General features: G+C 50.9%; 1 protein-coding gene across 2 annotated transcripts in view; it reads right to left on the bottom strand.

Annotated features, from left to right (window-relative positions):
* Positions 1 to 12200, bottom strand: part of RAB37 (RAB37, member RAS oncogene family) — a 71667-nt gene that overhangs the window by 19308 nt on the left and 40159 nt on the right. For both annotated transcript variants that reach the window (XM_032177517.2, XM_032177518.2), the window contains exon 2: positions 4144 to 4254. In XM_032177517.2, the coding sequence (XP_032033408.1) occupies positions 4144 to 4254 (111 nt within the window). The remainder of the gene's footprint in view (positions 1 to 4143; positions 4255 to 12200) is intronic.

Genomic DNA, 12200 nt, shown 5'->3' with positions numbered 1-12200 from the left:
ACACCACACACCTCACCACACACCCCTCAAATCACACCACACACCTCACCACACACACCTCAAATCACGCCACACACTCACACCACACACACCCCTCAAATCACACCACACACATCTCACACCACATACACACACACATCAAATCACACCATATACACCTCACACCACACACACACCCTCAAATCACACCACAGACACACCTCACACCACACACACCACACACAGTTCAAATCACACCACACACACTTCAAATCACACCACAGACACACACACCTTGGCATACACACACACACTCACACCACACACACCTAACCCCTCAAATCACACCACACACCTCGCACACACACCTCAAATCACACCACGCACCTCACACCACACACACCCCTCAAATCTCCACACATACCTCACACACACACCTCACACCACACACATACACTCTCAAATCACACCACAAATACACACACACACACACTACATCATACCACACACATCTGCCTCACATCATACCATAAATACACATGCCTCACACCCTACATTATACCACAAACACACACTTCATAACATGTCCCACACACAACTTTGTATTATGCCACAAATGTGCACCTCACACTATAAACAAGCACACCTACTATCATACCACATACATACACATCTTACATGACCCCCAAACACACATACCTCATTTCACTCCAAACACATACTCCTGTCACCACAATGCAGCTCCAGGCACAGTTTATTTCATGCCATCAACACCTGTGCCAAATCACTGTGCAAAGACCTGCCTCTCCAATGGACCCCATGCCTCATACCATCACCAAATGTGTATATCACCCTATAAATGACCCCCAACACCTCTTATTGCCTCCAGATCTGAAATGCACACCCCCACAAAATCCCCAAAGAGATACCCCTGCCCTCCTGATCACAGATCACACCCTCATAGTCATGAAGCCCTGCTGATAGTGGAGGCACCAAGTGTCAGTGAGACAGACCCTCATGTGTGTTGAGAGATGGGGGGGCTCTTGTGTGCAGCCCTGGAGCTCTGGGGTGGGGGGCAGGGGCCTCCCTGCTATCCTGGTCGATGGCAGAAAACTCCAGAGCTGGGAAACAGCACAGCCCAAAGAGCACAGGGTCGGGATGTGGGAAGGAGACCCGGGCAGAGACTGGAGGGACAAGGCCTCAACTCATGTTTTGCAAAATGTGGCACATGGACCTGCTGATTCTGGGCCCCCCACGTGGTTTTACTGAAGTAACATGTCTGTGAGGGAGCTTAGAATTTGCATTTCAGATGAGCTTCCCCCTGGAGGCTTTTATGTGTGCTGAAGGAGTGTTCGAAAACCACTGGTCTAAACTGCAACAGCTTGACCAGTAGATGAGAGATTTAGACTTTATTTGGAAGGCAATAGTGAACCACGAATGTTCAGGTGGGGGATGAGCAGAGTGAGTTTGTTTTTTTTTGTTTTTTTGTTGTTGTTGTTGTTGTTTTGAGATGGGAGTCTCGCTCTGTTGCCCAGGCTGGAGTGCAATGGTGTGATCTTGGCTCACTGCAACCTCCACCTCCCAGGTTCAAGTGGTTCTCTTGCCTCAGCCTCCCAAGTAGCTGGGATTACAGGCATGTGCCACCACGCCTGGCAAACTTTTTTGTATTTTTGGTAGAGAAGGGGTTTTGCCATGTTTGCCAGGCTGGTCTTGAACTCCTGGCCTCAAGTGATCTGCCTGCCTCGGCCTCCCAAAGTGCTGAGATTACAGGTGTGAGCCACCACGCCTGGCCTGAGTGAGGGTTTTGAAAGAGGAATTTTGCGTCAGTGCTCAGGCAAGACTGGGGAATTTGGGGGAAACTGAGGAGAGAGGTAACAAGGAGGACCTGAACTGTGGTGGGAGGGGCTGACTGGAAAGACCCCTGTGTGAACCCCATCGATGTCAGTGCCCCATAAGCCCATCAGCAGGACCCCCACAGGCAGTTTGATGGAGCTGGTGGTAGAGAATTTAGGGAAGGTCTTGACTGAGAGGCATCTACACAGGACCTGGGCAGGTCCCACTTCCAGAAGGCGATGGGCCCAGTAGTTTATGGGTGAAGGCACGCCCTAGGTAGTCACCCTGCTCACCCCTGGCTCCTCCAAAGTGGGAGACCAGGGGCTCTGTCCCTCCCCTGCCACCTGGGCTGCCCTCAGCCTCCTGAGCAGAGCCAGTGGCGGTGTCCGCCTCCCTTCCCAATCATGCAGGAGTTGCAGGATACAGCCTGGCCAGCGGCAGGGCCCTTATCCATGCCATCTCTCAAATCTCCGTGTGAAGGACAGATGGGTAAACAAGTGTCTGGTAGCCTGGCTCTCTGGGGACCCCCAGACCGCTGATATGTGGAGGAGACCCTGATGTCCACCAGTTCTTTGCTCAGGTGTCCCCAGGCTGAGTTTCTGGCCAGGGGCTCAGGCCCTCACTCAGCGTAAGCAGGCGACAGGTTTGTCCTGAGATGCACCTGAGGACATCGGGTGCTGGCCGGGGCCAAGCAGGCAGCCCAGGCTCTAGGAGGCCCACCCTGAGGTCAGTGGGAAAGCCCAGCGTGTCCCATCTCAGGCTAGACCCACAGTTTGACCACACACTTTCTTTTTCCTTCACAGGAAATCGGCCTCAGTTTTCTTGCCAAGCTAGCGGCAAAATTTGGAGATCTCACCTCTGTGGTCTGTGGAATGTGAATCAGACTTTGCACGTCCACAGCCACATCCACCCCACTCTCTTCCTTCCTTACCAGACAGGCAGAAGGGTGGGTGAGGAGATGCGGGTGTGACCCTGAGGGCAGGGTGTGTCCTGGCTGCTGAGGGCAGGCTGGACCTGGGCTGGGGTGGGTGACGCCTGGCACCAGGTCATCCGGGTTTGCTTCGTGGCGGCCTGGTCCAAGACCTCAGGGATTGCCAGGTAGCCTTGGCCTCCTGGGTCTCAGCCTTGCCCTATTCAGCACTACCAGAGCCCAGCCAGTCCCAGTCCAGGGAGAGCCCTAGGCACTGGTGTTTCAGGGCCGATTCTAGGCCCCAGAACACACCTGAGCCAGGCACTCACTTCCGCTTTGCCTCCTGGAAGGTCACCCAGAAGCCATGTTCGTTCTGAACCCCTGCCTTCCTGACTGTGACCCAGTGGGCAAGCCCATTTTTCTGGGTTTTCCTCTCTCTCTTCCCCTCAGCGTGGCACTGCTGCATCCTGACCCTGAGTGTGATCTCACAGGCCCTGTGCTCTGGTCTCAGAGGTTCCCAAACATCCGCCTTGTCCAAGAAGAGATGTTTGCTCTTCCCCGTCTTGAGATGCTAGGATTCTGGGGTCCCGAGGGAAGGCCCCGCTCTTCCTGCCACATTCCGAGAGAGGAGTGGAACCCTCTCCCAAGGTCTTCCCAGGAATTCAAGGGGAGCTGCAGCCGCAGGCATGGGACAATGCGGGGAGATGGGATGTGTGGTAGAGGAGGGATCCCTTGTCCCGCAGAGGGGCTGTGGGCAGAAAAAGCCGAGGGCGCTGGGCTTCCTTAACCCGAGCCGCCCTTTTACCATTTTACCAAAGACTAAACACGGAACTGTAACCTGGGCCTGCCAGCTCCCTGAGACCCGTGTGACAATGCTAAGTTTGGACTGTACTGAAAACTTGGTCGTCCCTTTGTCCCTCCAGATCTTCTTGCCTTGGAGGGCTGACCTGAGCTATCCCATGTTAAAATATTTTTTGCTTTCTGGCTTCCACTTGCGTTCACCCAATGTGGAGCCCCAGAAGGAGATGGCGAGCAGGAGGAGAGCAACGTGGGACAGGGGATTGTTCTCCTGGCTGCCTCCCTCAGGTGCTTCCATGGGCTGCCGTGTCCCTCCACTGAAGGTCCCACACAGCTCCCGCCAGGCAGCTCACCCGGCAGCACGCTTTGTCCCTGGGTTCTGGTGAGGGTGCCTTCCCTTCCTGCTTGAGACTAGAGGTGGGCAGAGTTCCTGGACTACCCGGGGCAGTGCACCCTCCCTCCTGGTCACCCAACACCCTCCTACACCTTGGGGAACAGTCTTCTCCTTAATCCTCCTTGAATGATCCAATGGGAGTGTCCACCTGTTTCCTGCTGGCATTCAACAGAAACACGCTGGGGTCCTGAGCCCAGGCCCAGAGCTAGCAGTGCCAGCCAGTGCTTACCGTGAATCCGATGCCCACAGTGGCCGAGAAGGAGCCAGGGATGAACTTGCCCTGATCGAACTGAACCAGCAGAGACGTCTTTCCCACACCACTGTCGCCCACCAGGATGGTCTGGAAGGGAGCAATAGAGAGAGAGGTGAGGGCCTGTGATGTGAGTTGGCCTCAGAGGTGTCCTTGTGGCTGCAGGAGTGGATTCTTTCTAAGCACGCATGTGCACAACATGCATACACACAGAAACACATGCAGAAGACACTGACACACACATACAGACACAGAAAAACATGTACACACATACAGAGAACACACATGCACACACAAACATATATACATGCCCAAGACATAGACACAGAAAAACACATGTACACACAGAACATACATGACACAGAAACATACATGCACAAGACACATACAGACACAGAAAAACACATGTACACATATATGCACAGAACACACATGCACATACATATGCACAAAACACAATGCACACACAAACATATGCACACACAGAGCACACATATACACACAGAAATAGATGCATACAGAGGCACACACACATAAACATACACACATACAACACATATGCACAGAACACATGACGCAGAAGCATACAGGCACACACACAAACACATGCACACACAGAGAATCACACATGCACACACAGACACAAAAACATGTACACACAGAAACACACACATACACAAACACAGACACACTTGTACAACACATACACACAGAACATACATGCACATAGTACACATAAAACACACATGTACACACAAACACACACATACACACAGAACACACACATGCACACAGACACGTGGAAACACATGTACACCAACATGTATACTCATATACAGACACAAGCACACATGCAAACACACAGAAACACATTTGCACAGACATGCATATACACAGACACAGACATGTGCACACAAACACACATGCACACAGAAACATATACAAAGACATGCACACAGACACACATGCACACACACAGAAACTCAGAAACACACAGACATGCACACACAGAGACATGTATAACACAAACACATATATATACACATACATATGCACATTCACACAGACACATATACACAGGCGCCGACACACAGACACACACATTCACAGACATGCAATATACACGCAAACATGCACACATGCATAAATATACACATAAACATAAACACAGACACAGACACGCACATACATACAAACACATACACATGCACACAGATACCCACACATACACCCAGATACACAAAGACACTAAAGCCTCGATTTTCTATTGAAGTCACTGAAAGGGGCGTGAAGGCACAGAGGAGCTCTCCCTCCACGTTAATGAGCATCTGAAGTGACCGTGACAATGTGTCTCTGAGACTTCCAACCACAGGGGCATCCATGACCGACGGTCCCCACTGCCGTGCTCTGAAAGCCATCGTCGTCGTGTTTGCACCAAGGTCATGCTTCCTACGGGCAATTACCAGCCAAAGGCGGAGCACAGCAGGGACACTGAGACAGGCCTGTTCCTGGGAGACACAGGACCCCTGTAATAGCTGAGTTAGCTCAAGGGCTCCCTCATGGCCTTGCACAACCCTCCAGATACGGCAAAGTGGTCTGGGATGCTTCCACGCAACTTTTCCGCCCTCTTTCCTTCACGGGGATCCAACCTGCATCATGGTCTGAAGGCTCCCCTGGCCTACCTGGCACCTGCTCTATTTCTCTCACAGGCATTTCCCCCGGTAAAACCCTTGCACATTTAATTCCCTCTTCACATCTCCTCTTTGGAAGACCGGGACTAAACACGATGTCCATAGATCTCCTGTGTGGGAGAGCCCCACAAATCCAGTCTATAGAATAAAACAAAATCAGATGGCTGGTATGTGCCTCGCACACTTGGCCTTAGAACAAGGAGCAGACAAGATTTCAAAGAGAAGCAGATTCTGGGAAAAGAGGGGGAAGGCTGCCTTCCTCTGGGAGGTCTGAACTGGGAGGGAGTAGGGGCGATAATTAGCTTGGAAGTTCAGATGAAATGTTTGAAAGAAAATCATAAACAACAGAGAAGAACTCTACATGCACCCAGAGGCTGGTACCCTCAATGAATGGATGAATGAATGGGTGAGTAGATAAATGCCTTAGTGTAAAGTGGACAGTGGCCTCTTTCCAAAGACAAGAATTCAAGTCTGTTTGAAAGGACTAGGAGGTGCAAACTTTAGCTGGACTTGTAAAAACATAAAGACATAAAAACAACAAAACCGTAAAAGCATAGAGATTGGCTGGGCCTCCTTGGGTCGGGCCCAGCCATTGTTCAACTTTGGCAGTGGCACGGAAGGGGATGCATATCAGCGTCTGCTTACCATGAAGGTGTCCATGGCACTGACTTTGGATGTCCCCTGACTGTGCCCCCACCCACCTCCTGAACCTCTCCAGTTTTTATTTCCTCCTGGGTTAGAGAACTCATTTGTTTGTTTTATGCATTGGTTTTAATAATTTACATCGAGAATCTAACTTCCTCAGGCTTGAAGAAGTGCTTCCTAGAGAGAATATTCCAGAATGTGAGGGGTAGTCCATCCACGTTCTCCTCATTCGTGTCCTAAAGAACGTGACAGATTCTAATTCTTTTCGCTTTTATCCTTTTCCTTTCCAGGGTGAGGAGTTTCCATCAATTTTCATCATAGGAAACAGTCCTGTCTTCTCAGGACCTTTTCTGCCTCACCGAGGTCTGAGGGTGCACACAGCGTTCATCGTAGGAAACAGTCCTGTCTTCTCGGGACCTTTTCTGATTCACCGAGGTCCGGGGGTGCACACAGTGTTCATCGTAGGAAACAGTCCTGTCTTCTCGGGACCTTTTCTAGCTCACCGAGGTCCGGGGGTGCACACAGGGTTCAGCATTTCAGATTCAGCTGAACCTTGGCTCAGGGTGGGGCAGGATGATCCTCTCTTATTGGTCATGGTCTTTTTTTTTTTTTTTTTTGAGGCAGAGTCTCCCTCTGTCACCCAGGCTGGAATGCGGTGGCACGATCTCGGCTCACAACAACCTCTGCCTCCTGAGTTCAAGCTATCCTTCTGCCTCAGCCACTCAAGTAGCTGGGACTACAGGTGCCTGCCACCACACCTGGCTAATTTTTTGTATTTTTAGTAGAGACAGGGTTTCACCATGTTAGCCAGGATGGTCTCGATCTCCTGACCTCGTGATCCACCTGCCTCCACCTCCCAAAGTGCTGGGATTACAGGTGTGAGCCACCATGCCCTGCCGGGTCTTTTTTATCAGCATCAGAAATCTATTAACAATGGCCAGGTGCGGTGGCTCAAGCCTGTAATCCCAGCACTTTGGGAGGCCAAGATGGGCAGATCACCTGAGGTCGGGAGTTTGAAGTCAGCCTGGCCAACATGGTGAAACCCTGTCTCTACTAAAAATACAAAAATTAGCCAGGCGTGATGGCAGGCACCTGTAATCCCAGCTACTTGGGAGGCTGAGGCAGGAGAATCACTTGAACCCGGGTGGTGGAGGTTGCGGTGAGCCAAGATCATGCCACTGCACTCCAGCCTGGGTGACAGAGCAAAACTCCGTCTCAAAAAAAAAAAAAAAATCTACTGATAATGACTCTAAGAGCTTTTTACCTAGGCCATCATGGAGAGCTCAGCGCTGGTCTATTTACAAGCATTGTTGAATGGTCTCTTCCTAAACCTAGGACCTCCCTTAGGCCTGCTCCTCCTCTGTGCTCCTCCCCATGAAGAGAGGTGTCCACATGGCCAAAGGCTCCTATTCCTCCTGTAGACTGACTGCACTTTGCCCCAAGGTTGCTGTTACTGTGGCATCCCTAGGTCTGTGGTGTGGCCAAGAGGTGACCATTTGCAGGAGCTGTGGACAGAGCTTGAACGTGGAGCCTCATGCATTCTTCTGACCTAACCAATGCACTTGTGACATATCTTCTCTCGCCACTCAACAGCTGCTGAAAATTCCTTTGGGGTTGGGGTGCACAAGGGTGGGAGGAGAAGGAGAGGAGCTTGTGGGTGGGGGGGCTGGGGACAGGAGGTTGTTTGTCCCTAGGCTGCCACATTTTAGTGTGGAACTTCTGAGAATCCTACATGCTAACCTGGCTTCCAGGTTGGTAAGAAGGTATTTTGTTCAGGAGGGAAGATTAGACACACTTGATTTTGTAGCTTTTTGAGCTTGCTTTAGAATGTTAAGATACTGAGACACATGGTATGTGAGCCTCCATTTGTATTCTAGCCCTGGCCCCCAAATGTTAGGGACGGAGCTGCCTAAATCCATTACCTTAGATATTGTCAGGCCTCTGAGCCCAAGCTAAGCCATCATATCCCCTGTGACCTGCATGTATACATCCAGATGGCCTGAAGCAACTGAAGAGCCACAAATGATGTGAAAATAGCCTTAACTGATGACATTCCACCATTGTGATTTGTTTCTGCCCCACCCTAACTGATCAATGTACTTTGTAATCTCCCCTACCCTTAAGAAGGTTCTTTGCAATTCTCCCCACCCTTTAGAATGTACTTTGTGAGATCCACCCCCTGCCTGCAAAACATTGCTCCTAACTCCACTGCCTATCCCAAAACCTGTAAGAACTAATGATAATCCCACTGCCCTTTGCTAACTCTCCTTTTGGATTCAGCCCGCCTGCACCCAGGTGAAATAAACAGCCATGTTGCTCACACAAAGCCTGTCTGGTGGTCTCTTCACATGGATGCGTGTGACATTTGGTGCTGAAGACCCTGGTCAGCGGGACTCCTTCGGGAGACCAGTCCTCTGTCCTCACCCTCACTCTGTAAAGAGATCCACCTACAACCTCGGGTCCTCAGACCAACCAGCCCAAGGAACAACTCACCAATTTTAAATCGGGTAAGCGGCCTCTTTTACTCTTTTCTCCAACCTCTCACTATCCCTCAACCTCTTTCTCCTTTCAGTCTTGGCGCCATCCTTCAATCTCTCTCTTCTCTTAATTTCAATTCCTTTCTTTTTCTGGTAGAGACAAAGGAGACACATTTTATCCGTGAACCCAAAACTCCAGTGCCGGTCACGGACTTGGGAAGGCAGCCTTCCCTTGGTGTTTAATCATTGCGGGGATGCCTGCCTGATTATTCACCCACATTCCATTGGTGTCTGATCTCCACAGGGATGCCTGCCTTGGTCATTCACCCACTTTCCCTTGGTGGCAAGTCAATTGCGGGGATGCCTGCTTTGGTTGCTCACCCACACTGCAGCCCAGGGCTGCTCCCCATCCCTTCTTTCCGTGTCTCTACCCCTTTTCCACTTTTCTGGAGGGCAAGCACCTGCCCCCCTTCTCCACTTTCTTGGGGGGCAAGCACCCCTCACCCCTTCTTTCCATGTCTCTACCCTTCTCTTTAAACTTGCTTCCTTCACTATGGGCAACCTTCCACCCTCCATTCCTCCTTCTTCTCCCTTAGCCTGTGTTCTCAAGAACTTAAAACCTCTTCAACTCTTGCTTGACCTAAAACCTAAATGCCTTATTTTGTTCTGCAATGCCGCCTGACCCCCATACAAACTGGACAGTGGGTCCAAATAGCCAGAAAACAGCACTTTTGATTTTTCCATCCTACAAGATCTACATAATTCTTGTCGTAAAATGGGCAAACGGTCTGAGATGCCTGACGTCCAGGCATTCTTTTACACATTGGTCCCCCCCAGTCTCTGTTCCCAATGCAACTCATCCCAAATCTTGCTTCTGTCCCTCCCACCTGTCCCTTCAGTCCCAACCCCAAGTGTCTCTGAGTCTTTTGAATCTTCCTTTTCTACGGACCCATCTGACCTCTCCCCTCCTCCCAAGGCTGCTCCTCGCCAGGCTGAGCTAGGTCCCAGTTTTTCCTCAGCCTCTGCTCCCCCACCCTATAATCCCTTTATCACCTCCCCTCCTCACACCTGGTCCGGCTTATAGTTTTGTTCCTTGACTAGCCCTCCCCCACCTGCCCAGCAATTTCCTCTTAAAAAGGTGGCTGGAGCTAAAGGCATGGTCAAGGTTAATGCTCCTTTTTCTTTATCTGACCTCTCCCAAATCAGTTAGTGTTTAGGCTCTTTTTCATCAAATAAAAAAACCCAGCCCAGTTCATGGCCCGTTTGGCAGCAACCCTGAGACACTTTACAGCCCTAGATCCTGTAAGGTCAGAAAGCCGTCCTATTCTCAATATGCATTTTATTTTATTACCCAATCTGCTCCCAACATTAAATGCAGCTCCAAAAATTAAGTTCCGGCCCTTAAACCCCACAACAGGACTTAATTAACCTTATCTTCAAGGTGTACAATAATAGAGTAGAGGCAGCCAGGTAGCAATGTATTTCTGCAATTCCTTGCCTCCACTGTGAGACAAACCCCAGCCACATCTCCAGCACACAAGAACTCTAAACGCCTAAACCGCAGCTGCCAGGTGTTCCTCCAGAACCTCCTCCCCCAGGAGCTTGCTACAAGTGCTGGAAATCTGGCCACTGGGCCAGGGAATGCCTGCAGCCCAGGATTCCTCCTAAGCTGTGTCCCATCTGTGCAGGACCCCACTGGAAATCAGACTGTTCAGCTCACCTGGCAGCCACTGCCAGAGCCCCTGGACCTCTGGCCCAAGGCTCTCTGACTGACTCCTTCCCAGATCTTCTTGGCTTAGTGGCTGAAGACTGATGCTGCCCGATTGCCTTGGAAGCCTCCTGGACCATCACAGGAACTTTGGATAACTCTTACATTGGACGGTAAGCCCATCCCCTTCTGTTTTTTTTTTTTTTTTTTATTGAGACTGAGTCTCGCTGTCACCCAGGCTGGAGTGCAGTGGCGTGATCTCCACTCACTGCAGGCTCTGCCCCCTGGGGTTCACGCCATTCTCCTGCCTCAGCCTCCCGAGTAGCTGGGACTACAGGCGCCCGCCACCACGCCTGGCTAATTTTTTGTACTTTTTAGTAGAGACGGGGTTTCACTGTGTTAGCCACGATGGTCTCAATCTCCTGATCGCGTGATCCGCCTGCCTCAGCATCCCAAAGTGCTGGGATTACAGGCGTGAGCCACCACACCCGGCCAATTTTTGTATTTTTAGTAGAGACGGCGTTTCGCCATGTTGGCCAGGCTGGTCTCGAACTCCTGACCACAGGTGATCCACCTGCCTCGGCCTCCCAAAGTGCTGGGATTACAAGTGTGAGCCACCGAGTCTGGCCCTTCCTAATCCTTTTATATCCCCAGTCCCCACCCTAGGGACTTGCTGGGTTCTTGATGGGAAAGGAGAGATGGGGGATGGACATGATTGTCAGAAGGAGGAGAGTGAGGGGCAAAACTGGTCCTTCCTTTCTTCCTTCCTTCCTTCAACAAATAGTTATAAGATGGGGGGTGGAGCGAGGGGGTAATAGTCCTAAGCAATGAACTGGTTTCCTCAGGTAAACCCCCTGGTACAATGGACAGGTTTCTGGAAGATTCCAGATGTAGGTATCCCTGGGATCTCACCTGGTGGGCTGGGGTACAGCAGTAGGAGCTTTCTGTGTGTTCTCAGGACAAAGCCCTTCTTGTCACTGGGCCAGTAGTTCCCTGCTTGCATCTCCCTTCTCTCTGAACCTCTTTCTTTGTGTGTGTGTGTGTGTGTGTGTGTGTGTCTGTGTGTGTGCGTGTGTGTGTGTGTAAAGAGACAGCGTCTGCTGTGTTGCCCAGGCTGGAGTACAGTGGACAGTGGCTCAATCATGGCTCACTGCAGCTTCGACCTCTTGGGCTCAAGTGACCCTCAGACCTTAGCCTCCCAGATTGCTTGGACTACAGGCGTGCGTGACTATGCAGAACTAATTATTATTATTATTATTATTATTATTATTTTTGAGACAGAGTCTTGCTCTGTTGCCAGGCTGGAGTGCAGTGGTGCGATCTTGGCTCACTGCAACCTCTGCCTCCCGGGTTCAAGTGATTCTCATGCCTCAGCCTCCCGAGTCACTGGGATTACAGGTGCACGCCACCACGCCCAGCTAATTTTTGTATTTTTTAGTAGAGATGGGGTTTCGCCATGTTGTCCAGGCTGGTCTCTAACTCCTGACCTGGAGTGATCCGCCTACCTTGGCCTCC

This window comes from Hylobates moloch, unplaced genomic scaffold (genome assembly GCF_009828535.3).
Source record: "Hylobates moloch isolate HMO894 unplaced genomic scaffold, HMol_V3 SCAFFOLD_15, whole genome shotgun sequence".
Taxonomy (NCBI): domain Eukaryota; kingdom Metazoa; phylum Chordata; class Mammalia; order Primates; family Hylobatidae; genus Hylobates; species Hylobates moloch.
The sequence above is the reverse complement of the archived record's forward strand: the minus strand, read 5'-3'. Positions and strand labels throughout refer to the sequence as shown.